The sequence below is a fragment of the Manacus candei genome, unplaced genomic scaffold, assembly GCF_025592945.1.
Source record: "Manacus candei isolate 608988 ecotype Guabito, Panama unplaced genomic scaffold, ASM2559294v1 h1tg000052l, whole genome shotgun sequence".
Taxonomy (NCBI): Eukaryota; Metazoa; Chordata; class Aves; order Passeriformes; family Pipridae; genus Manacus; species Manacus candei.
In genome coordinates, this window is record NW_026138100.1 from 1,448,398 (window position 1) to 1,475,599 (window position 27,202).

The 27,202-nt window shown below is 36.7% G+C and overlaps 1 protein-coding gene across 3 annotated transcripts in view; it reads right to left on the reverse strand.

Annotated features, from left to right (window-relative positions):
• Window positions 1–1,852: 1,852 nt before the first annotated feature.
• The window catches only part of TMEM181 (transmembrane protein 181), a 34,220-nt gene continuing 8,870 nt past the window's right edge, over window positions 1,853–27,202 (reverse strand). For all 3 annotated transcript variants that reach the window (XM_051801571.1, XM_051801572.1, XM_051801573.1), the window contains 16 exons: window positions 24,161–24,264; window positions 19,387–19,442; window positions 18,019–18,109; window positions 17,325–17,443; window positions 16,475–16,594; window positions 14,170–14,250; window positions 13,079–13,178; window positions 12,211–12,341; window positions 11,513–11,604; window positions 11,100–11,157; window positions 10,315–10,417; window positions 10,166–10,217; window positions 9,466–9,548; window positions 8,284–8,373; window positions 6,651–6,717; window positions 1,853–5,729 (listed from right to left, as the gene is read on the reverse strand). In XM_051801571.1, the coding sequence (XP_051657531.1) occupies window positions 5,651–5,729; window positions 6,651–6,717; window positions 8,284–8,373; window positions 9,466–9,548; window positions 10,166–10,217; window positions 10,315–10,417; window positions 11,100–11,157; window positions 11,513–11,604; window positions 12,211–12,341; window positions 13,079–13,178; window positions 14,170–14,250; window positions 16,475–16,594; window positions 17,325–17,443; window positions 18,019–18,109; window positions 19,387–19,442; window positions 24,161–24,264 (1,426 nt within the window). In that variant the 3' untranslated portion in view covers window positions 1,853–5,650. The remainder of the gene's footprint in view (window positions 5,730–6,650; window positions 6,718–8,283; window positions 8,374–9,465; window positions 9,549–10,165; window positions 10,218–10,314; window positions 10,418–11,099; window positions 11,158–11,512; window positions 11,605–12,210; window positions 12,342–13,078; window positions 13,179–14,169; window positions 14,251–16,474; window positions 16,595–17,324; window positions 17,444–18,018; window positions 18,110–19,386; window positions 19,443–24,160; window positions 24,265–27,202) is intronic.

Consider the following 27,202-nt stretch of genomic DNA (forward strand, 5'->3'; position numbering starts at 1 on the left):
GCTGCTTCTGTAAGCAGTAAGCTCACTGCTAGTGAAGGTGAAAGAATTACAAAGCATGTGTGGGAGAGTTATTCTTGGGCTACAGTCAGTTTGAGCCACCTGGATTTGCTTCTGCTTAGGAAGCCCTTTCCAACGTTTTCAGACTCTGGCTCACCTAAAGTGGTTTAGAGTGAGATGACAGCTGATACAACAGTATGTTTCAATGATCTGGAAGGATGTAATACTGAAAATTCAAATTACAATGGAGGATATAACATATCAGTTTCAAAACATCTCTGTAAACACATCTTCATGATATCATTATTCTCACGTATGTCCTAGTGAGTGCTGTAGGGCTATATAGAATGTATATACCTCAACCTGAGGAGTATGCACCTACATTTCCATAGCAGAGAGCGCTTAGCATGGGTTTGACTAGAAACAGAACTCAGTGTCAAAATTTGCTTCTTGGTGAAGCCATTCAAACATTTGTCCTTTGTTCATGTTAATAAGAAGAAATCCCTTGATTTTTTTTTTGCTTTTTGTTGGTTCATGCATGTGCTGAGCTGCAGAAAAAAACCCATTTGAGATGGTTGTCAGTGTAAAGGTTGTCAGTGTAAAGGGAGGCAAACACTGTTGTATTAAAATAGAAGTTGTGCTACAGAAAGGTAGACAGTTTTATAGATGGTTTTATATGTGAGCAATAACCAATACTTCCATTATAACAGTTTTAGGACTACAGAAAGGGGTGTAGAGGTTGTGAGTTTTTTGGGTGGTGTCCCCTTCCCATGAATTAAGATAGGGCTTTTCTGTAAAATTGTATAGCCACTGTTTCAGTTACAGCTTCAGTGTTCTGCAGTAACTAATTTTTAAATTTTAAATATCTTCAAACACCTTCGTTTCAATCACTTTTTTCAGAGACTGCTGGCCAACTTATCTCCGTGCCAAAGTAAAGCATTCGCGTAATGAGCTTGCAGAGTCCTTGCTCTAGGTAACTAATTGGCCTTAAGAAAAATTATTACTTACTGTGGACTGGAGTGTTCAGGAAAGTACTTATAAAGTCTCTCTCTGGTTCCTGTCTCTCTCTTACCGCTGTGGCTCTTCATATTCCTACACTTATAGAAATCGGGGACATGGCAGGCCTGTTCTGGAGGGGAGGAGGAGGAAGGGGGCAGCCATTTACTGTCACTGCCACAAATGAGTATGACCTGTCTTCCACCACTGTGTTAACTAAAACCTAAAGGAAATGGCTTCAGGATTAAATGCTGCTAGTAAATGAGCACTACCATAGCTGATACTAAAGCAGGACTAGGTTGCATATCCGTTTGTGCAGGGAAGTTTGTGGCTGTTTTATTCAGCACATGGTGAGATTTCAGTATCTAAAGAATGGCACCACCGCAAACAGAGAGTGATGTGCTGCTGATCACTTGCAGTCTGTCAGCTATGAGCATCCTCTTGGAAGATACAGAGCTGTAAGAAGTTGAAGAATGACATCAGCATCCTCACCATCTCTAAACCTTTTTTTATTGCTGGCACCAATACTCACCAAGGGGATTCTCGCTGCCAGCGTGACCTCAGCAGGCTCTGCAAAGCCACTGTGAAGCCATTTGAAAATGCCAGGTCCCCTTTGTAAACCTGGCTAACGTATTTAGGGAAATTAGCAACCTGCCCTTCCAGCTTCCACCTTCAAGTCCAGGCAGGGTAAAATATGAAAAACCCCAACACATCCTCTTGGATCCCATCCTTATGCAATTAACCAAATTTAAATATGCGTAAGAAAATGCACGTAAACTGAAAATATCTCTAAGTCATGAAAATGGTACAGTTCACGAGAAGGAAAGTAAAATTCACTAGAAGAAAAATAAAACCAAAATACAATATAAAGGTATAAAACTTTATTATGAACATATTTAACAATGATTATGCACATGAATTCTTCCAAGAAACTTTAAGTAAAATATTCAGTTTTCCTTCATTTTCCATATTAGCATGAAGTTTTACAACATTAATGGATATTTGCTGTTACCAGTACAACTTCTGGATACACAGAATATTTAACACATCCTCATGCACACTTTCTCAAAGCAGCATTTAATTACAGCTTCTCATTAAACAGAGCATTTATCTTACACATTTTTATACCATTTTGGTACACAATTTTTCCATATTTTCATTTTACATATTTACAAACTTCTAAAAAAAGTTTTACAGTAATGCAAAGGTTATTACTGGCATAAGCAAAAGGAAAGAGGTGGGGAAACTATGGATAAAAAGTTGTCATTTGGCTCAGAGACAACAGATCAAAGTCTTTCCTAGCTGGAACCATTCTCCCCAATATTGGAATGAGAGGTTCAATGCACTAGCTGTGTCTCACTGGTGTTAAACCTTAGGCTTCCTCTTCTTTGCCACTTGTAGGAAAGTTTCCAACTAATTCCAATTCCAACATCAACTGTATTTTTAAAGCAAATACTACAGAAAATAGTTGCTATGAATGACTCACACTCGACTGATTCTTAAAAGTCCCTTGTGATCATTGCGTAGGTGAAAGTCTTGCAGTTATTTAATAAATAGCCTCTCCTTAGAGCAGGATCACTGGATGCTGTGGGCCTTTTTGTGTACTTTTCTCGTGTTATACAGTTCCACTCGTGATGGAGATAATTACTTTAGCAGTAGTGAAAGGAAAACCTGGCTAGTTTCTTACCCAGATTTCTTCTGTTTCACCCTTAGGTTACAATACTCAGAGGTGAATTTATATCACCTATTTCCAAGCTGTTTTCAATTCATATTGTAGCATTCTTCAAATACCGTCTCTGCTTTACAATCATGGAAATACAAGGAGTCAAATTGAGATTTCTTGCTACCAAAACTAGTTCTTTAAAACCGCTTCACTGCTTTTGTCATCTTACTGTAAATTGAATTTGATGCGACAGTGCTTCAACCAAGCTCACCATAACACTAGCACTTTCAAAATATAAAGCTAACTGGCATGGCAAACATTGCTTAAATAGAATCTCAAAAAATTAACACGGAAACTATTTTCTCACTATTTTCATAGTGAGAAACTTGCTTTAAGCACAATTTCCCATTCTTCACTTTTCTATTGCCACTTTGAATGTAGTGATGTAGTAAAGTTAATGCAAACAAAACAGCAAGAGAAATGGGCTGAGAAAAACTTAGAAAAAAAACCCCTCAAACGTAGGTTATAAATACATTCTTTAGTTAATGAAATACCAAAGCATGACACTATTTCAGAGTTAACTGTAACAACCAGTTCAGACTGTATAAGAAACATTAGTGCACTTTGCACATTGGTCAAATTTTCTCTCTTCAGAACAATTAAACAGTAATTAAACAGAGTGAATTAAACAGTATCAGAGAAAAAATATCTGAATATATAAGTATCATGTAAATATCAGTTTTTGAAGACCTACTTTCTGTACCCGCTGTTACTCTAATGGAACTCAAAAGGATTTGGGGTATGCAAACAATCCAAGTTGGCTCCCAAACCTGACTCTGCAAATTCAAATAGCTGTAGGCCTCAGGAAGAGTAAAAATGAGAATGGGCTCTCTAATTTTAGGATACAGAGCATCTCCCATACTTGTTAAAAAAAGTCTAAAAGGAAGTGCTGGAGGAAGAGCTTACAATAGTTCACTGGAAAGGAAACCACCCATAACTTGAAATACTTCTTGAATGTTTTCCTATATGTTCTTCTGAAGTAACACCAATTAAGAAATTAAAGGGAAAAACCTTCTCCCCCAGCAGTTTCCTTGCTTTTGCCATACAGCAGTGCTTTGGCTTCTAACAAATAAACGATCCCTGGCACAGAAAGTTTTAAATTTCAGATACTCTCAAAAATTTCATAGCTCTCCATAATTGTAGAAAGTTTTCTCTCTCTCTCTCTCTCTCTCTCTCTCTCTCTCTCACACACACACACACACACACAATGTCTCAGTACACGTCTTTAGCAGAGCACTGATTTAATCTGAACTATTCTATGATAACAAGGATGCAACCACATGAAGCAGTTCCTTTGGTCCCCCCTAACTGAATTGCTGCCCTGTGAAGTCTCCCCTTCATGATCTTGAACCAAAAGGTTATTGCAATGGGAATGGTCTAGAGCAGTTGTTGCACCAAAGCAGAATAAATCTATTTTCTCCCCCATATGATTCAGCAAGTCTAGCAGGACTTTATTGCACTATTCTGCTTTAAATACTTCAGCGATAAGCACGATTTTCTAGTGCAACCCAGCACCATATTCTAATACATGAACAGTGCTTTTGAGAGCCTTCTGTAGCAGCAGGGCAGAGAAATTTTACAGGAGTAAATCTCAGTTACAAATCCATAAGAAAAAGAGATACTTTTAAACAGGCCAAGTATCTGAGAACAAAAGCATTTATAAAAAACAAACAGCACCCACTTAAATAAAGAACTGAACAGTAGTGTAGGAGAAAACCAACTTCTAAATAGAGCAGCAGCATTGTACATGGAATACTTAATTCCCATATAACTTTGTTCCAGCACAGACTGGAATACAGATAATCACAAAATGTGCTTAAAAAGTTCCCCTCAGTACAGGTGGTGACTGTGGTATGACAAAGCAGCTGAACTATGCACAGAACATGCTCACAAGCTAACTCTCAGGCCCATTCAGTACATGAGCAACCACAGTTGTTCCTAGGATGTAGATTAACTATTCCCTAATACAACTTAAGGAAAAATTCTGATGTAGAAAAAAAATCTGTAAAAGTGAAATGTTTGGAAATTTGAAATTGCAATTACTTATGAAACTTTCATACTGTATTCTCTGTAAGTGCAACAGTCTCCTCCAGTATACAAAAAGAGCAAGAAGAAAAGTACAGGCCTCCTTCTGAGATTTGCTGTTGCTGAAATATTTCAATTTGAAAGGGCTGTTCTAAGAAAAAACAATAGACACTTCTGTTGTGGCTGTAAAGGATGTCAGGAAACATACATTATACAAATAATTTTGCACCACTGAGACTATTTTGGCTCACAAGAACTTGACTAGCTTCCGCTTACAAATCCAGTAAACTTATTAAAAAATGGTCTTAAGTCTGTATCACTTATTCAAAGGAAGAAAAGAAAGCTTGTGTTTTCTTGTATTAATTAAAAAAAAAAAAGACTAGTTCATTCCCTGCCTCCAGCTCAAAAGACTAAGGTAGAAAATTGAAAGGGGAATGAGGAACTTCATACAGCAGTGGACAATATACACAGCAGCTAATGCAAATATAACAGATGAATGGCAGTATGCTGTACATCATCCTAAAAAAAAAACAAAACAAAACAAAAACCAACCAAACAAAACCCACCAAAACCAAGCAGCAAGGAAGCAATTCGCAACTCAGTATATAATTCGTGAGACTTTGAAATGGAAATAGACTTAAAGATTTTAGTTCACAGACATCCTGCTATCAAGCATTTTATAAGACATGTAAAAATTTTGGTTTCTTAAGTTTTCACCCCAACCATTTCAAGCATTCGTTTTCTCAGTTTTAACTCTGTAAACAGAAGCAGAAGCAGGATGTCCTTCCCGGGAGTTGGTGTTAAAATGACAGCAGACTGTAAGGAAGCCAAGGAAGATGTCCATCTAGGAAAACTTCAAAATTGGCTTAATTCCAGCTGAACAAGTCTGTCTGCATCAAAATCAATCAATCAATCACTGTCTGATTCCTCTTTATACTTGGCTCTAATAGCTTGGCCGTTCTGAAGTGGCATTTCTTCATAGTCACTCCTGTGAAACAGATACTTGTTGAAACTTCTGAATATGGTGTTCAGATAGGAAGTTGAAAATAAACAGGAAGTTCTAAACTACATTGAGGCATCAAATGTTACTTGGGTAAGAAGCTAGTATCTGGTTTTCTTCCTTGTGGGAGATATGAACAACATATATGAATTTTCTCCAGAGGACAATGTGTAATAAAAGTTATTCCAGTAACTACAAGCCACTTTTCACACAGATTTGTGTAGAAGCAAGCTGGCACTATCACTACTCATCTAACTAACCAAAGGCAAGCTAGCCCAGGCAATGGATGAACTTGTTCAGGTCAGTGCAGTGTTGGTCCCATTCACGGTTCCAGCCACTTCAATGTCTTTGGTAAGAGGTGAAAAATCAAGGGCAGATAACAAGTGGGTTTCAGTGTCCAGCACAGAGCCATCTGACTGGGATGGGTTTCAAGTGCTACTATAATTCTCATATTACATAAACTCACAGAAGTCAAGGAAATTTTGCTAGACTTGGCTATTCTGAATTCAGAAAGCGCTGGACACTTAAGAAGCACCATTCTCCTTCCCTGAAGCATTTACAGATGAGATGCCTCTTTGCTAACTCCACTTGACTCCTGCTGTCCTTCCCAGTGTAAAAAGGAAGCCCTTTCACAGCTCTTGCTGCCTTCACTCCATGACCTACCAGCATCATAATACTTTCTTACCTGTTTGTATCAGTGCCATGGCAATCCCTTTTAGAAACCAAAGAAAAGAAAAAACAACATGCATTCTCACTGCATTTCTGTTTCAGAAAAAGGCTATATTTCTGTTCTTTAGGCAGAATACTTTCACTAACAAACCATTCACTTATTTAATGAATATGGAAAAGAACATTACAAAAATAATATACACAGCAGAAGTAACTCTCCATAGTATTTTATAATCTTACCCATAAATCACATCATCATCTGAATCATTCAGCATAGAAAAAGCAGGATTGTCTTTCAACTGTGATTCTGGAAAATACAAATAAGGGTTAATTTAGTGTGTTAAATGTAGAAATGTGACTAGTTCTAACACAACACTGTAGCAACAGACACAACTTCCAAGGCAGTCACAATTACAATTCAACAAAACTATATCCAAACAGGAATTCTCTCCTTTAAATTCTCCACCCTTCAGCCACATTGTCATGGTATTAAGAGTGAAGGAAATGACAAATTATCTCAGTTTTAGATAGATATTCTCCATGTTGTATAAGTTGATTTCCTTCCTTATGCAGCTTCCTATGTCATATTATTTCAATTTGCACATAAGTTAATTCAGAGTTCATTATTCTTTATCAAAAGTTTGTATGTATTTAAAAAGCACAGACTTGTGGTTTTGGTTATTTCTAAGCTACAAATATAGTAGACCAAAATTGGAATCCCTTGACTGTAAGTCAGTGATTATCTGGTTACTTTTCATCCTTGTAAGAGATGAAGGAAGGACTTGTACCTTTATAGTGAAATGAAAAGAAACACATACTTTCCACCAGTTATGATAATTCCCTCTACCTTATTCTAAGGCCTTCATTTCTTGCACAATCTGTGCTGCTTAGCTGCAGTTCATAGTAGAATTCAATTTAGCAATTTGCCATAATATTTTTTTCCTGGCAGCCTTTTACTCTCTACCATCTACAAAGAAATATTTCTTGCAACCCTCATCCAGCCAGTTCTTTTTCCATTCTTAATGGAAAAATAGCATTTTTTGGTAATGGTTCTATCCATCTCAACTCTAAAAATTTAGAGAAAGGACCAGCTCCACTATTTAGTGCCTTCCCCCTGCATGCTCTCAGCATGCAAGGTATGACTGGCCACTAGATAATCTCATCTAGGCTTCTTTTCCCATGAAAGGCTGGACTGCATGATCTTTCCAGGTCCCTTCCAGTCTCGGCTGTTCCATAGTTCTATATCATGAACTCAATGCTTAAAGCAGAGAATGGACTCAGTACAAATATTTATTTTAAAGATCTTTATCTGTTAGAGAGAGAACTGCTTTATAATCATCCTGTAAGTCAGACTGTATCCTCTACACAGGAATGCAAAAGCAGAAGTGCTACTGGTTCAATCCTTTATCTCCTTTAACATGGATCCTGTGCAGCCCTCCCCATAGCAAGTTCTCCAAAATTCCTCTCCCATTAGAGATCAGCTTCACTCCTACTGTTCCAACAGCATGTTACTGATTTCAGAGTCCAGTTTGCCAGCATGCCAATATATAAACTTTCATTAGAACAAAGTAGAAGTGAAGTAATGTTGTGCCTTAAGGGCTGTGTGTGAGTCAGTTCAAAAGTTGGTGCATTACATGCAAACGTCATACTGACTATACACTTGATCTAAGTGCATAAGAATTCAAGCCTAACTCATCAGTTATTACATTTTATGTGTTCCTAATTTGCTCAGGAGCAGTGCAGCTTCTGCTTATGTTAACTCAAAGGAAATTGGAATAGTAACGAGACAATCAAAATATAAAGAGATTGCACAGTATCTGCTAATATGGCAGTTCTTGTCATACAAGTTTGCCAGACAACAGCTTACACTTACCATATAGTGCATTCTTCGAGGGGGAATACACGAAGGCTAACGTGTAGAGATAAAAGTTCAGTAAACCATAAAATGATAAGAATTCTGCTGGTAGTAAGTGTCAAGGATATTGCTCAATATAGTTCCACACACATTAACTTTGGAAACAAGACCCAATCCATACACAAGCTGTTTCAATGGAAAGAACGTTTACCTTACTGATGTTTGAGAGCATGAATGGCTAAACAAAACTGCATGTTTTATTTTCAATGACAACTTATGTACTCGAGCTATTTCAAGCTAAAGCTCCCACTGAAAACAACGCTCTAACACAAGTAACATTTGCTGAGGTATGGTCTACTCAAGCAGTGGAGTGCATGGTCAGTCAAATGGTTCTGCCTTCAGTGCTAAAAGAAAGCTGAGTAAGTGGGGGTGTTCAGGTGTTTTAAAAGTTTAAAAGTTTCTCCTTGGCACAGTAATTAGGAAGGAAGGAGAAAGGACTATCCGTAGATAGAACTCTGAAGATGGTTTCTTGCCATGCTTTTAGGAAAATACTAAAGGCTTTACATACTGTTTTCTACTACCTCTCAACACATATCTAAGCTTATCAGTAACCAGAGCAGCTGCAGTTGCACAGGCAGTTTCAGAAAGTACAATGAACTGGGATCTCATGGTTCAGGTCAGGAATACACGTTGTAATCCTTTGTCAACAGACATCAGAAATAGTCTCTCTCAAGTCACTTAAATTCTCTGCTATGACCTATACCACATGTAGACTTGGACCAATGCGCAAACAGTGCCTTCTAAACTATTAATTTCTCATATTTTAGTACGCCCCATGCTGACTGACAGGTACACAGAAAACAACTGAGGCAGCAAATGCAGCCAAATTTGTCATAGTATCTAATTAAAATGACTTCAATATGCACCAGGCATGCATATCTAAGCCTTCATTCCTTTTGAAGAGTATCAAAAGCAGTTGTGATTCATGATGTGAACAAATTAGACTGAGACTGTCTAGCTCATAATCTTTACAAGGAGTCATTACAAAATGCTGACGTAAAACCTTGAACAAAACAGACTTAACTGCAAAAGTCCGCCTAAAAGTCAAAGGTCTCAGTCTTAGGTACATCATTTTGAAGTACCTTCTGCATGAAAACAGCTTAACATTCCTACTTGAGCAGTATCACAACACAAGGATATAATTCTGATAATGAGTCGACAGCTCAGCAACAAAGTTATCCTGTAGAACCTGTGCTCCAAAGCGTAGGTAGAGTATAACGATGCTGTGGGGGAAAAAAAAATAAAACACATAGGTGCACTCTGTCTTTAAAATTCAAAATTGAAATAGTAGGTTGATAGAAGAGTATATGAGAAAATAATTATGTTAACGTGCTGACCGGTTATTTTAAAATAGACTTGCTTTCATAGTTCTAAATTAAGAAGGATTATTTTGTGATTAAAAGTCAGCAGTCAACTGAGCAAAATGGAAAAACTCCTCAGATTTCATCCACTACATACTATCCAAGTAACAGCTTGGAGTGGGCGAGAAAGATATTAACAATAATCTAAGAAACTAATTGTAGACTTCTGCTTTGACTAAGTGACGTTTACAAAACTCCAGAAGAGGGGAATGGTGCGTTTGCACACCACTCAGCAGTAAATATCTGCTAAGTGAACCTCTAAATCTTGCAGTGCGTTGCCATGGTAATACCAATAATATAAACTTAGTTCAAAAAGCCTCAAGAAAGGTTAAAAAATTAAAAATGCTTGCCACAACAGCCATATTAAAGACATTCTTCAGTTTCATTGACAATTTTATTGTCTAGAAAATGTACTCAAAGCTCTGAAAAAAAGGTTATAAAAGTTACAATTCTGAGAAAGGTACTTTGAAAAGCCTTACCTAATAACAAGCACTACAAATGTTAATGCAGTCAAGAATTTTAACCTGAGATCTGAAAAAAATTGAGAAAAGTTGTTATTAGTGAATTTACACCTATATCTAGGAGAAACAAGCCTGTTTGGGGAAGAATCAAAAAAAATATTCCTTACCAACATAAGGCATGTTTCGAAGTTCTGAGCATGCCCTCACTATCAGGAACAAAAGGTAGAGAATGTATGTGGTTGCCACCACAAGGAAGAAGATCTTCATTCCCTATAAGAAAAGTGTTAGGTTTTATTATTTAATGACATTTGGTCTATTCCTCCTTCCCTCAGTAGAAATCATTATTTCCCAAAGCACAACATATAACAGTCCATTTATGCAGGAAAAGCTGGCTCATGAAATGAGGATGGTGATACATCCAGGTTGAATTTTAGGGAATGTAAAGGACATTTCATAGAAACCAGCATTTTTCACCAAATTCACAGTGAGCTGAATCACCATGATTTTCTAAAAACACGGTTTGTTCACAGGAACAATACAAGGATTGGTATCAATCCTTGATAAGGTACAAACAAGGTACATCAGATCTTCCTTTACAGCAAGAAAGCCTAAAATTTACTAGGACAGTCAATCTTGGCAGGAGTAAAGATATACAAAGCTGACTTAATAAGAGGCTTAAAAATTTTTCTTTCATTTTCAACAGTCATGAGTCTTGTGGTGTTGAGTCTCTAGATCTGCAGGACAAATTACCCTTCTCAATATGGAGTTCAATATGGTCTATGCATCTATCTAATGCAAAATTAAAAATACTCTAGTCAGAGTAAGACCATTTGACCAGCATTTTCTCTTTTCTAAATTGTGTTATAGATTTTTATAGAAGAACAAACCCCATCTCCTTGTATTGCCTAACTCTACCTGACAATTTAATAGCAAGAAAACATTTTTGACTTACCTGAAAATTGCCTGTGTCAACCCTGTATTGATATGTAGGATCATGTACTTCATTAACGCTAGAAAATATTCAAAATTAAAAACTGGTATGTGCACCATTCCAGACAAGGTCAAAAAGACATACTGACCAAGAAACCCACTCAAAAGAAAAGGTTTAGAGTTACTATAAAGGTTTTCACCATATAAGTTGGTGCAATGCCATTAATTCAAATGCAGTTGTGACAATTTACTGTATATAACATTCTCGTTTCCTAACCCAATTTGGAAGAAATATGGAGGATTTAAATTGTAATCATGTCTCATCTCCCCATTTGTTTTTTAGAAAATGCATTTCTCTACCACTAGTTATAAACAACCTTCTCATTCTTGAACACTCTCAGCTCATACTTCTGCACTAAATTTTAAATTACTTACGTTTGCCATATTCCCAGTGTAACAGAGGCCAGCCACAATAGTCCAACAACAAAGAATTTGGGCAGATAGAAAGTTAAGCACTTTCTTTCCCCCTGTAGAGAAAACAATACTGTGGTGAAGAAGTGAACTACATTTAAGATTTTATTCATTCTTGACAAAATAAAATAACTGTCTTCTTTGTTTCACTCAACATGAACTAGATTAAAACACTCATCTTCTGCATTTTTATCCTGCACAGGTGATTTAGAGAAGACATAAAATTGTATCATCATTTGTGTTAATAAGATGCAGTAGAGTTGGAGCATCCTATTTATAAGGTCCCATATATTTCACTGATAATGCAAATAAAGGAACATGCTCCAGAATTCATATTTCTCTTAAGCAGAATTTTAAACTAGTTTAAAAAACCAATCGAATACCACATAGAATAACAAAACCCTTCAAGCAAGAAAAAGCATAATAGCATCATGATTCTGAAGACTGTCCCACCTATTTCATTTAGACTTGTTGGAATCAAGATAATCTACTTCACCATAAATCATTTTAACTCCAAAGCTTCATATGTCACATTGTACTTTATGAGTAAAATAAACATCTCTCTTTAAAATATTTAATTTCATTTTTGTCACCTTTTGAGAGAACTGAAAAAAAACAAGTACTCTCTTCTCAATTAGTAGTAGATACTGGTGCACCCTTACCTGTACTCTTATACCATGGTAGACACAAAGCCAGAACAACAACAATGCACACAGAAACAGTGACTGGAATAGATCATCCAGCATTCCAGGAAACCAGCTGTTGACCAGAAAAGAAAGGGGGAAAAATGGATCTGTAAAATAAATAAGAAAAAAAAAAAAAGTTAAACAGAGAGAAGAAAACCTTTCATTATGAAAAGTAAAGCAGAACGTATCTTCAGAGGAACAAAAAGCCCTAGATTTTTCAAATTACACCAGTAAAAGAAATTGAAGTTTGCTTTATCTTAAAGAAATTAATAAAGAAAATGGTGCCTCCAGCAGCAATCCTCTGTGCTGTAGAAATAATCTCAAATGGTTGCCAACATTTCTAAAAGATTTCAAGTTTTATTAGACTTTCTACTAAACCACTGTTAATAGTGATGACCTAAAAATTATCACTCAATGATTAAAATGCAAATATTCTTTTAGTACTGCTAGAAAGTGCTAGAATTTGATGTGTTTTCCTGGACTAAAAGTAGCCTCCATTTTTAACTGAAGTGTGAGTATCTGAAAAATGAAGAAGTAAGACTTAGCAGATGAACAGAAACTGAAAGGTTCAGTATGGTAGGCACCTATTCCAATCAGAGCATTAAACAAATAGTTGAAATTGATGTGACTGAAAAGAATTAAATCCACCTACTCGTTATGCCCTTGAATTTGCTACACTTGAAAAGGGTTGTTAAGATTTTTTTATTTAGTTTTCTGAAGCCTTATAAACAGTTGCTTATAAGTTCAAGGAGGAATTCCATTTTGCCTTTTTCTCTCTCTTTTGTCTTTTTTTCTATTTCTTTTTTAAAAAGGAGCTTTTTGAAAAATTCCAGGATACAAGTACCATTGTAAAGTAGCAAGAGAGGAAGTAGGATGGACATCCATTTCTGTTCAATACCCCAGTCTCTCATGGAGAATTTCCGCAGAGAATGTGCAAACAGACACTATAAAACAACAAAAACAACAATTTGTAAGGAAGGGATACAGCCTTAACGGTTTAACCAGAGTTAAGAGCACATTGCAAAGGCTGCTTCATGAGGTCTTTGCCTCTGAGAACACAGTAAAACATGAGCCAGGTCTGTTGGGCTCTACTTCAAGTTTGCTGGCTGACCCCAATGCAAATTACATAATTTCTCAAGCAAACTGAGAAGTAAACCAGGTAGTACTGTGAAAATCAACAACGTGTGAAAAAAAATGCTGCCTCATTACTGGTCATAAACTATCATCAAGTTCCACCTAAACTGACTTTTTAAAAAAGCAGCTTGCATTTTATATTCACAGTTACCTGCTGAGTGACATCATCTATGTGAGAAAAATGTTATGCAAGTGTGCAGTACTTTGGTGTCCCTACTCTGAAAAGTCAACATTTTAGATCTTATTTTGTGGTTTTTTTTTTTTTTTTTCCTGAATACTTCTTTTCCAGGGCCAAACCAGGTTGGAAAGGAGAGATAATCTAAATCATAGCATAATTTAGATTGTAAGGCATCTCTGGAGGTCATCTGGCTCATCCTCACACTCAAGGCAATGATAACTTTAAAGTTAGATCAAGGTTCATATTGATGTTTTGCTCATTTTCAGACACAAACAGCCCACACTCTGGTCATCCTATTCCAAAGTCTGAGCCTACCTGTACTGCAAAAAAATACTTTTTCTAGCATCTAATCACAATTTCCTCTGTTTAAGCAAAATTCTTTCTGTTTAATCCAAAATCAGAGTTTGGAAAAGCAAGTTTTCCCATTTATCCTATTTTCTTAATGCCCCTTCAATACCACTTGTAAAAACATAAAAGCAGCAACTACATGAGTATTTCATTAACATTTTTTACATCCATTCAGTGATACGTCAACTCAGCTGCCTGGGCTTACACAGCACTACAGAGCAGTGTTATCAGCTGTCTATATAATACACTCCAGAAAAACTGAAACAAAATCTTACCGTGACCATAAAAGTAAGAACTACAAAGACAAATCGGAACCATATTTCCACTTGTGAAAAAGTTGGATTGTAGGTCTTCCACTAGAAGAAAATAAAAGAAAAAGAGCCCAATGAACGATGTTTTGACACGGTACATATGACATTGATAATTAGCACTTTATGCACATACTGGAAAGTTCTCAGGCTTTTTGAAATGTAAAGGTGTAGCCAAATTTCACAAAGACAAATTTGTACCCACAGGACTATCTGATGAAAAGATAAGCAAAGCAGCCTAATAGCCTTGCTTCTCTTTTATCCTTCCACTTTGTAACATACCCAGTGCTATCATACGTTAAAGCAAATCTCAGGACAAAAAGGATATTTTCTTCATTGATTTAAATTGCATTTTCATTCAAAGTTTTAATACCAATAAATGAGTAAATCCAGTATGTTCTTCTTTATTACCAAGGTCAGTTGCATAAATTGACTATGAAGAGATCAATAAGGTGCAGGGGTGCTTCCCATAAGGGGTTTGTTTTCTTAAAGCTTGCTCACTTGTCTCAGAAGTGGAAAAAAAGAAAATCACATAAAGGAAGAATAAATGAGCTTACTAGAAATACAGAAATCTTTTCATAGGTTGGGGGAAAAGCTCCTTCTCCTCTAATTACTAGAAGGGCACTGTAGGGAATTGGCTATAGAACACGGCTTGCCTAGGCCGTGGGAACATCTTAAATAGCGAGGTTACAGTGCCCTTGTACCCTGTTAGCTGGCTGGTAAACAGGACATTGTGATTAGCAAAACAAAAGCAACTGAGTGCCACCTGTGTCAACATAAGAAATGAGTGAGGGGTGGAATCAACATCTAAGCAGAGCCAATAATGAGCTTAACCTTTGCAATATGTATGAGCTAATTATAAAGCATATATTAAGTTGTTAGCAATGATCAATAAACGAAGCTTGCTGATTCTCATATTGAGCATCACTCTCTTCCCTCGTCGGACAGGGCACAAACACCCATTACAACATGTCAGTTTGCAAAAACTCTACTCTGTCAACAATTTATCTCATACCTGGCATGCTTCTGTTTTGAAGCCATTTTTGAAATGTAAACTCCCTGGTACAACACATGCTCTGCTCATGTGAACAAGAAGCTTTACCTTTCATTTTAAACTGTAAATGTAGAATGAAAATTATATGTAGAGAACCCTATTATGCAAAAGGCAATCTACAATTTCAACTGAGGTCATCATAAACAACTGTAATAATGAAATAAATTTGATCATTTCAGTTGCTGCAGGAAAGTGGGGCTTTGGGTTAGAGGTTTTTTTGGGGTTGCACACAGGTCTGCCTTAAAGGCAGCCTGCAAAGCAAGATAATAAACTGTACAACTACAAATGCCCCAACACTTTGTCCTGTTTGAAATCTGGAACTAAACAAATGGTTTGTGAGCTTAGGGGTTTTTTCTCCTTAGAGCTTTTTTTTAATGATATGCTTTATGCACTAGAATATTACAAATATTAATATTTAGAAAGTTAATTTAGTATATAAAAAACATTTTTGCTTTACAGTAAGATTTTTGCTTGCTACCTGCTCTGACATTCCAAATGCTGTATACAGGTAGAATACAGCATAGGAACATGTATTATAAACTTGGTTTAGTTCCATTTTCTCCCAGTGCAAATTTCTTTCTGGAGCCAATCAACATACACTGATGATGTGTTTTATAAGCAGTCTTTAGAACTATGTACTGAGATAATTATTTCACCAGGGATTATTTTAGTGAATTAGTTTAGTAGCCTGATTATTTTTGCTGAAAATAAACACCATTTTTCCCTTCCTTATAAGCACAATCATTAAAAAAAAAAAACAAACCATTTTTCTTTGAATTTGTTAAGTCTTTCTAGCCCACGCTTTTGTGAAGTCTGGAAAATTTGCTAATTCAGATAAAGCTCCTGGAAAAGCTGAAAAAGATACCATGCTTCAGAAGGCAACATCTCTATAAGCAAATGCAGAAAACTGAATGTTCTAGTCTAGTCTGTCAATTATTAAAAATATCTGCCAGGAATTAAGACTAAATTTATCTGTTACAAAAAACAGCATCAGCAGTTCTGAGAGAAAAATCTTTCCCTATAGAGGTGAAAAAATTGGTCTAGACTGTTATGAACAGTAAATGCTACAATAATTCTGACATCAGTAGTGACAGAAAAATTAATTATAATGCATTTTTATATTTCTCTTCAAAAATCAGACACTTTTTTGTTACAGTCAAAGCACACCTCTACAGCATTAAAGAGACTTGTTTTACTAGTATAAAACTTTATACTTACTGTGAAAGTAATATTCTGGATAGTGTATGTTAACTTGTTTAGATCTTCAAAGCTAACAAATATGTTGTACTGAGTGTAGTTCAGGTAGCCAAGGTGAGCAACAATGATTTCACTGCATTTCTGTGAACACATACAGTAGAGAATAGTATGTTGAAGTCTTCAAACTATTCCAGAATATGCACTGTCAGTATAGGATAGAGAATTTGTTTCTAAATGGTTGAATATTGATGATATTTATTATATGTCTCACCAATCTCAATCAGTCCAATCAAGAGCTTCTTGAAAGATAAAAAGGCAAAACAGAAGAAACTGATAAAGTCAGTCACTGATAAAGTCAGTCGTTGAACAATAAAAAAGGCTAGCTTTTCACTTTAGCTGGTGACAGCACCTGCTTGCAGCACCAGGATGGATATGAATAACTGTCAGTCAAACTCTAGGTCATCAGATTGTGAGATGGGGCTATCTTGTACTAACTCATTTTTAAAAGCTAACAGGAGGAAAGAGAAAACCCAAGCATATTGTTCTCTTGGCCTCTATTCAGTATTGCTAAACCTGTTTAAGTGACTAAACAGGACATACTGTTTTGCTGACAAAGAGCAATTCTAACAAGAAAGAAGGGTCTTTAATGGGTAATAGACACAAGTCAGAAGTAAGCAAAAAAACTATGGATAGGAAGATACTTGGTCAGCATCACTAACTATGTTGCCATTATAAATAAAACCATACTCTAGAGTCTTTCCAGAGACATGTTTAACAGATATTCTTCTTATTTGCAATGTAAAGCAACATGCACACAAACAGATTTAAAGAAAGTGCACTTCATTAAAGTTTCGTTTAAGCAAGTACATACTTGTGCACAACTGAGTAATCTTGTTCGATTGTGAACTTGATTGTTAACATATGGTGTGCTTCCATCCTTCACCACTCCAAGTACTTTGACTGTCATAGTAACATTCTTTTTGAGGGATACTGTAAACAAAACAGAAAACATAAACCTATTGCTACATTCAGAGATGAAATCCCAAATAGAGTTTCAGATGCAGGTCAAAATGTGTGTTATCCAAATATTACTCAGAGTTATTCAGTTATACTTTACTGAAGTAGGGGTACAGTATTTTAATGCTTACACAGTAAGTCTCAAGCCCTGTTGTGAATCTTGACAGATTAACAATTACTAATACAGTATTTCTCATATATATACAGGGAAGCTTTATTGAAAAATTAATATCATTACAGACTACACATCTAATTCCCCCAAAAATGAAGGAAGAAAGACACAGATTATCTGGATATTACTGTGTTCACAGAAATAACAAACAATATTCCCCTATACTTGTTTCTTACAATTCAGTCAGTGCTGTCCATGTCTTTACTGAGGGAGGGGGGTGGAGGGGAAGAAAAAGCATTAGAGGAAAAATCTACCAACCATAGACAAAAAGCAACAGGCTCATCTGTGTGACAGATGAAATTGAAGATACAACAGACAGGTTGCTATAGCAAGTTTTCTATTCTCAAGTTTCCTGAGAATTACATAAGATTCTCACCATCATGCTGATCCAACTCAACTACGCAGGTCAGCCACAGTTGCTGATTGTAAGTTGACAGTGGTGGAGAACTTAAATTAAATGGCTTCAGCTGTAAAAAAACCCATAAGATTAGCACCAGCCATTACACTGTTACATGGCGTATCTGTAGTTACAATGATGAAAGGCATGTTAATTATGTCTGTGAAAATGTTTTTGGGAAAAGATATAAAATATGGTACTCTGTGGACAGTATGATAAGCAGCTCAAACAGAAGTCTTTCAGAGGATTAGCTTAAACAGCCCACGTGTTTTGCACAGCACAGAAGCAAGGACAGGTATGACTACCTAAAGCCCATAAGAGCAGCAGCATTAAAGCAGATAAGTTCAGACATGAAAAACAAAATCCTGAGACCTAGCCTGAACATAAGTAATAATTTTTAACACTTCACATCAAAAGTCAGTTTTGCGTCCCTTTATCTGCCACAGTTTTAAACCTATTCTACTATAATTATGAAAACAAAACTACTTTTCACTAGGCTTTCTAAAAATCCCACATTTCGTTCAAAAGAATGGAAGATATCATTAACAGATAAAACCTACATGCAGGGAAGACTTCTCTTATTTGAAATCAAAATGTGCTTTAAAAAAAAAGAAAATCCACCCATAATATAGTATCAGTACAAACAAATATAGGTGACTAATAGATGAAAAACAAAGAAATGTTCCAGTGTATTTAAAAAAAATTTACTTAAAAAAACCCCCCAAAACCAAACCTTTTTAGCACTTTCACAAAAAATATTTCAGATATTACATTGACAGTGAAGAGCTATCTAGAAAAAAATTGCAAGAACTAAGAACCAAAATATGAAAGTTTTAAGAATGTGAATGTGAAGGTTCATGTTAGGAAGCCAGATCCCATGTCTTGGTCACGTGACAGTGAACAATTAACAAGAAACAGAAATATTCCTTCCCAGATGGTAGAAAGGAAGATCACAAGAGGGATATCATTAATTGCCACTGAGTGCATCATTTTTCAGTTTATGTTCTCAATTTCTATTTCTGAACCCCCTACAAGAATCTCCAGCCTTAATTCACCAGGGGAAAACTCAAATGCTACTTTATCAGAAACTGCTGTGTGGAAACATCCTAGAATTCTCTACCTGGCCTGCTCACAACAGTAACAGACTAGAAATTGCTGCTGGGCCATTCTAAATAACACAGTAGTAGGACAATATTGCATGTTCAGTTTCAAACTGGAAAGCATGGAAAAGAGGTTTTCCAGTAAAAGTTCAAATAATTAAAATAATTAGGGGGAAGAAAGGTCATGTTTAATATTACTAACATCAAATAAAGCCATTCATATAATCCAACTATACTTAACTCTTACCTTTAGGCTGTTATTTAAGTCTGTTCTTGCTACAGAAGTTTCAATTACATTAGGACCTGCACAATATATAAGAAGGAAAAAAGATAACAATATTGAAGTATACATATTACTGGTAAGTAATGATGTAAATACAGGTTTTCAAAAGACTGTATTAAGACCCTGCCTGCAAATCAGGTAAATAGTATCCCACTTTTCAGACGTTTAAATTGGAGGGTAAATCACTTGGACATTTCAATATAATTTATAAACTTGGCCTGAATGTTCCTTTAAGTAGTTCTGACATAGTATTTCTAGGTATGATTAAATAGGAAGTAAATTATAAATCAAGAATTCCATGTCAGAAGCCCTGAATGTGTACTCTACTACAACAAACCACACGGAATTTATATAAATATATCCCAAGCTTTTCATGGGAGTGCAGTCATGAAAGTACTCAGCTATAGAAAAAGCTGGCTAAGCACCAGTGGCGCTTTTGTTATAGAGACTCAAAGTTTAACAAGGGCTGCAGAAACCACCTGAAAAAACAGCATGTTTAATTGAACTATAAAGTTTGCATGGCCAAATTGTTACCATTACCTAGTTTAAATGGAGCACAGCATCCGTAACACATTGCACTCAAGGCTTGGGCACCAGGGCAAACACATCCCATTGTATTTGTGTGCAAAAAGCCAATGCCTTTTTATGCATGTGTAATGTACTTGCCCATACAATCACAGTAACAGTACTTTCTGGATAAAGATGGATTTTCATTGCATTGGTCTGTTCAAGCCAAGATACCCACATTTTGTTTAGCAACAGTTCTCATTACTCAGACTGGGCCCTTCCTTTTCTACAGAAATCTGAGGCTATGATACACAATGAATGTCATCACATAAATAAAGATAACTGCATAGAAGTTGTATAAACAATTTCTCCCAAAGCAGACAATCCATTTAATAGAGTTGCATGTCCAATTGCAGTGGGAGATGTTCAACTCAATACCAGACCTTTTATGCAACCATTCCTCCAATCATTCTGGATACAGACATGTACGCACTTAACATGTACTGATCCATCCACTCACATCCTACCTCTAGTTCTATATGCAGTAAATGGGAAGCAATCAAATCATAATTTATGTTAGAAGAGACCTCCAGAGAATATCTAGTCCATTCTTGTTTAATTAGGTTGCTCAGGGCTATGTCCAAATAAGTCTTTAACATCTCTAAGGACAGAGACTCTCATAACCTCTCTGGGAAACCTGTTTCAGTATTTAATCACCCTTATGGTAAGAAAAAATTCCTAATATCTAACTGGAACTTTTTGTTCCCATCTTATGTCTGTTGCCTCTCCCCCTATCATCATGCACCTCTGAGAAAAGTCTAGGCCCATCTTCTGTGTATCCTCTGATAAGGCGGTTGTAGATAGTGCTACAATTTCCCCTTAGCCTTCCTAGGTATGGAAGAACACACACTACTGGGAAGAAGAAGAATGCACACATGTTTGTACATACACAAAACACGAAAAGACTAAACCAGAAAAGTGAAAGGGAAGAGTAGAAACAGATCTGTGTCTATACACTGGGGTGTGAACAAACACAGAGGAGACGTAAAGCAGGTAGGAACAAAAGCAGGACATACATATTTGTATTTGGTCACCAGAGGCTTCCCAATCATAGTAAGATTTCGCTGTCCAAATGGTCTCTCCCTCTATATATTTGGTCTGGCAATTTAATGTAATTTATTAATCCTCACAATATGCTCTTTCAGCCATAAGCTCAGTATTAAAAAAATTATGCAAGAAAAGCAGTTTTTCACAGAGACCATGGACTTCAAAGTTACTACAGAGAAACAATGGAAAAGAAGGAAGTTTATAAATAAGCAACATAGGATCACTCTGTGCAAGAGGTATTTCAGGTTACCTGTCATGACAGCTCTAAACATGTAGTACTGCTTGGGCTCCTACAACCACTCTAATAACAGTATTAACCATCTTACAGACTTTAAATGGAAAAATTATGAATTTCACCCATCATAGTCAAAATTTCATATTAGGATTGCAGTTCAACATCACTAACAGCCACCCACTATAAAGTCAGTTCTGCATCACTGAATTTTTCAGTTCTCAAGTACATATAAACAGGGCAGATTTTTGAAAGGCATTTTTTGTTTTAAAAAGCATAACTCAATTTCAGTAAGTGTTCACGGACGATGTCATCATATGTCAGTAATCAGTTCTTGACAAAACTAAAAGAATTGGCCTTTTTTTATAAGTTTTTTTTTTAATTGGAAGATATGAACCAATATTGGGACAGAGAAATCACAGTTACAATTTTTAACAGCAGCAACCAAACAAATAATGAAGTTCTAGTGCCATTAACTGCTACTTCTGAAGCAAGCAATATATAAGAGCTTTTTTAAGCAACTGACCATAATGATACTGTGGAGACTAATTTAAATTGTTATTGGGGTTTTTTCAGTCTTGCTCAGTTATCAGAATCACAGCTGAAAGCAAAGAACCACCCTGAGGTGGTGAACAGGAAAACTGCACAGGTACAGAAAAACGAGTTCTGCACCTTGGATTTTCATTACACTTGTCTCACCCCAGAGATAACATAGACCCACTGGGACAAGGGAAAGAAAGTGAGTGCAACTTGGGAAAAAGATCAAACAAGTCTGCATCTGTCTTGGGTTACGAGAACTGAGGAGCAACTGCCACCATAGATTAAACTGCCACCATAGATTAAACTGTCTTGTTTTCTCAGATGAAAAGCAAGACTTCTGCTAGGCTTCCCAAACTGCAGGTAGAGATGTTGAGTATGGGCGGTGGCATATTCAGGCAGCATGGAAAATATGGATGTATCTCCCATGCTTTCATTTACTTAGTGGGTTTGGTGAGTTTTTCTCAGACTGCACCCTTTAATGACAGAGCATTCTACTGTTACTGCCCCTCCTTCTATTCACAGGAAGCAAGCAGCTGTCAACAAAAGTCACAAAAAATATCACAGTAAGTGTTCATCAGATCTCCTCCCAAGGTAAACACCATTCTTTTAAAAATAATTAAGTTATAATAATAAATAGTGTTCATGCTTTGTCAACAAAACTATCCAGCAAACCAATCTTACAAGGACAAAAATCCCACAGCCATGGCAGTTCCTGAAGGGGATCACAGGCAAGGCCTGGGACCCCAGCAGGGTACAGATGACCAAGTGTTGCTTACAGCAGCCAAGTCCCCTGGGCCAAAGGTAACCACATCATCAGACTGCTCTACACACAGACACAATGCAACACACCAACACAGCTCTCTCTCAGGTTCTGATATCCATTAAGAATGAAATGCTCAATTTTCTCTTCCAGGAGCACTGCTTTTTGCCTATCTTACGTAAAACAACTTTCACTTCTTGTAACCTGGCAGTATAAATATACAACTACAAATATGGTTCAATTTTATAGCAAATAGCCAAATTACAATAAATTAGGTAATTCCATTTTTTGCTCTTTATCATTCATATAAAATGCACTTTTGTAAATGTATTTCTACAGTATTTTAGTGGCCAAATAATGTTCTTCAGCATCCTTAGGCAAGTCGCAGGAATATCAGTGGTTAACCTTTATGAACTGAAAGTCTATTTGGACCTTAGGCTGCTACAATAAATCAAACTGCAGGAAAGAAGGTTTTATTTCACAGACAAATTTTATTATTTAATGCTATTATGAAAAATGTACTGCCTACAAGGCACAGATGGGCATAAAAAGCCTAGACAGCTGCCTCCAATTAATCCCCTCTTCTTTCCAAGGCAGGCAGGAGCAGATGACTCCCAGGCCTGAGCAGCCTTTCTAATTCTAAAGGAAATGAAGGACAGGGTAGAGGTAGAAACAATCCAACAAACAGGTCAAAAAGTGTCAGAGAGGGGCACAGGAGAACACACTGGACATGCTTGGTGATGTGGAAGTAAGCAGTAAAGTGGGGGAAGATGGTAACAACCTTAAGTAATTCTTATATACAGGATGGGTTGCTTAATGAGTACAAGTCCCTCCCTTCCCCTCTCCCTGTCACTTCTGTATTGACAAAGCTCTCCTGACAGCAGAGTACTAGTATATTAACACTGCTGTGACAGCACACTGACTTCTTTTTCAAGTATGTTTTATACCTGGAAAAGCTCTCTGGCATAAAATAAAGAGGGCTCCCATGCTTTTCAACTCCCTAGTGACACTGCATCTTTGTGGATCAAATCTCTGATCTCCAGGATAAGTACTCAGGCACTAAGTGCTTAGCCTCTCAGATCACATCATGACTCCAACAAAGGTCTTTGAAACCAGAGACCAAAGCTCGTATATGTTTGACAACTGAAGTTCATATTTTTATACTACTAAAATATTTATTATTTCTGTGGCATTTATTACCTATTTAGAAGACTTTACAAACAGTTAGCAGTTTCCTCACAGGAAATCAAGTATTAGCACCACCATTTTACAGACAGAAATACAAAGAAAAACAATTAATGTAGCAGTCTGCTGAAAAATTATGTTACTGGTTTTGAAAATTATGAAACTGATTTTGTTTTATTTCACTGACTCCTCCCTGCAAAGCACTTTTAAATACCAAGTCGTTGTAGGTAGTACTCCTATGAAAAAATGAAATGGAAGAAACACTTCCCCCTTCCCGTCAGGAGTAATGCTTCCTCAGACATCCCAGGGGCACTAAGCTCATTAGCATTTAAATACATGTGTAAATACCACCAGGTTTAGATAAAGCATACAAGAACTGTAATCTTCTAAAAAGACAACGTCCTTACCTGCTATTCCTATGAAGACTGTCAGACCAAAACAAACAAAGAATACTACAAAGACCAGAACAAAATGCCTTTTGGACAGTGTATATAATCTCATCGGTGCCAGCCTACAGGAAGCAAAAGAAAGCATAGAATTAGTTGTCAGTCACATTTCTAAAGGGGCAGAAAATAGACCCCATTCATTTTTCCACAAAGAAAATGAAACCGAATTCTGAGATAACATGCAACACTAAGAAAAAAATATTAACGCTGCTTCATAGAGCCAGGATAACTACTAGGCATTATTAGACATATGTACGTGCACACGTAGCCGTGCTCCAAAATGTAAAAATTTTGCAGATTCTTCTTATGCTAGGGTTTTCTATTGTCCTAAGACTTCAGCAAGAGAAAGCATTTCTTAGAGGGACAAAAAGTTGCATTTTAGTTCATACATTAATAATTTAAACATCCCAGACACCATGTCTCCTGTAATGACAACTTAATCTAAAGGGACTGACATCACTAACAACTCAGTTATCTGCACGGGATCTTGATGAGTTTTATGCACTCTACATATATACTTCATCCCTTCAGGATCATCCCAAACAAGGAGTAATGCAGAACTCCAGATCTGCTAGATGTGCATGCTCAGGCTTTGAATTCTCATCTGAACTCCACCAAAGCTTGGGAAACAGAAAACTGAACTTAAGTTTATTATTGGACACTTAAATACAAATACACATACAAGCAACGACATCTCTTCCACAACTATATGGTGCTTATCATTAGGTTAAAGACAAAACAGAGAGGGGAAAAGTACTGAAAAGACCAATTGCATTCTCTTGGAAACGAGTAACTTCTAGTTCTTTTGGCAGGGAAATAAGATCAAACAATTAATCCTACATAACACATCTTCCTTTTTGTTAAATGCGTAATTTCTAAAAAACACAAATCCAGCATTTTCCAAAATAAAGCCAACATTTTGAGTTATGCCAGAACTGAGCCACCACATAACTGATTTTCTAGTGCTGTTCCAGAAGGTTCGATCATAGAAAGCTGTACAGTTTATATGGAAAAGCTGCTAGGACTGGGAGGGTGATGGAATGGTGCTGGTGTTTTTCAATAAAGTTGTATGAGCATCATCCTGGAAAGAAATGAAACCATAAGACTTTAATGGTAGTGCTCCCTTTTGGTTTGGAATAAAACTTCTTTTCACCAGCTGAACAGTGCTCTTACTGGTTCATCACATTAATGAAGAATTGCAGAAAAGGAGCTGAAATCCCTTCCACAAGCCCAGTCTGAACTCTGGGACCAGGTACCATGTGCTGCATGCATAGCAGCCCTTATAAGCAAGGTAAACAAATCACCAATACAAGGATCTAATAATAACAACCTCTATTTTCTTCAAAAATCATTCTCTCCAAACAAAGTACTAAAAAAAATTACATTATTCCTTTCTTGTAAAGTTTGAGAGATCCAAACCTTAATTTAACTCACAAAGGAGGTGAGGAAAGGAGGAAAACCCTACAGAAATAATGAGAACTACAAGTAAGTAACTGTAAATGTTACAAGTCCTGCACAAACTGGCAGTGCAGGACTCCGGGCACAGCACCTGCAAACACAGAGTAACTTGCCTTGCCACATGCCCTTATGCGCGGCAGGAACTCTCCATTAGCCTAGAATTCAGAATAGCTGATTGTACAGACAAAAAAGGCAAATCGTACATGAAATTATCACAGACATAAATAAGATCAGATCTCTGTCAGAGATCATCACACAGAAGTCTCACAGATGAATATGATTCTAAGCTGACATTTAATAGAAGCAATTAATAGAAGCATTTCAAACCAGAACTTGTCTGCACAACTTTTGCAGGGATATAACTACAGTATGTTTCTTAAATCAGTGTCTTAAAACTTCAGCCTTTATGTACTTAAACCACATTAAAGCTATTACATCTGTACTAGTACTTAAATAACTAACTAACCAAGGTGCATCTTTCTACCAGTTTCAAGTGCTTCTTCAGTTCCACAAATGACCTGGTATTCCCTATCTACCTAAGTATATCAAGTATGAGATACTATCTTGAGATGCTAAAGTACTAATCTTAACAGGAAAATCCTTGAGATATAAAAATTGTGCCTAAAATACTGACATGCCTAAATTAACTATAAGGGTTCATCTGGATACCAAGTATTTCATGGCAGAGTACATAGTGAGGATGTCTCAATACACAGAAATTGGGTATGGATGGGAAAGTCCATGGATCGAGAATAGCTGACAACTGGATGAGTATTGTATGTTTGCAGGGAAGTTCAACATACACTTGTGCAGTTCTGAACAGCTTACATCTGGGCATCCACTTAACAGCTACAGCTTGATGCAGGATACTTCTGACATGCTGTACGTATTCTCGGTTCTTTTCATAAGCTTCCTAATTTCCAAGTTTTTGCAGACACTTCAAAACGCATAACGTGAACATGAAAAGCAGCTCCCTTTCCATAGTCCTTCCTCTCCAGGAAGGTCACCAGAGTTCCCCCCCCCAGCCAACACAGGATTACAGCTACTGGCAATTATCACCCTCATTTGCTCATATACCAGAGCACAGATGGGCTCACGAGCTTTTGAAGAAACATGTTCCAGACATTCTTTATTCCAGCTCCTCTCCAGCTGGTGCAACACCTAACAGTCAAAATAGGAAGGTGTGTGCCTACCTAAGTGATGATGGTACCTAACAAAGACCAGAGACGAGGGAGAGTAGGGACATGCTCTGTGTTTTCCTTTCTTTCATACTGGTACTCCTCAAGTCTCATCTAAGCCACTGACTGAATGTGCTGCTTTACAGGTCAATAAGGCACCATGGATACTTATTATTAAGAGGAAGTGTAAGAACTCAGCCAAATCTTAACCACATTTCTCGTGAGTGCAAACAACAATTTACAGCATTCCTATCAGGTGATGCATGTTTCACTGCCCCTCACTGCAATAACAGAACTTCCTTGTGTGGTTCTGAGTGCCTCATTTCACCTATCACCAGTTGACACACAAAGCAGATTAAACGGTCCT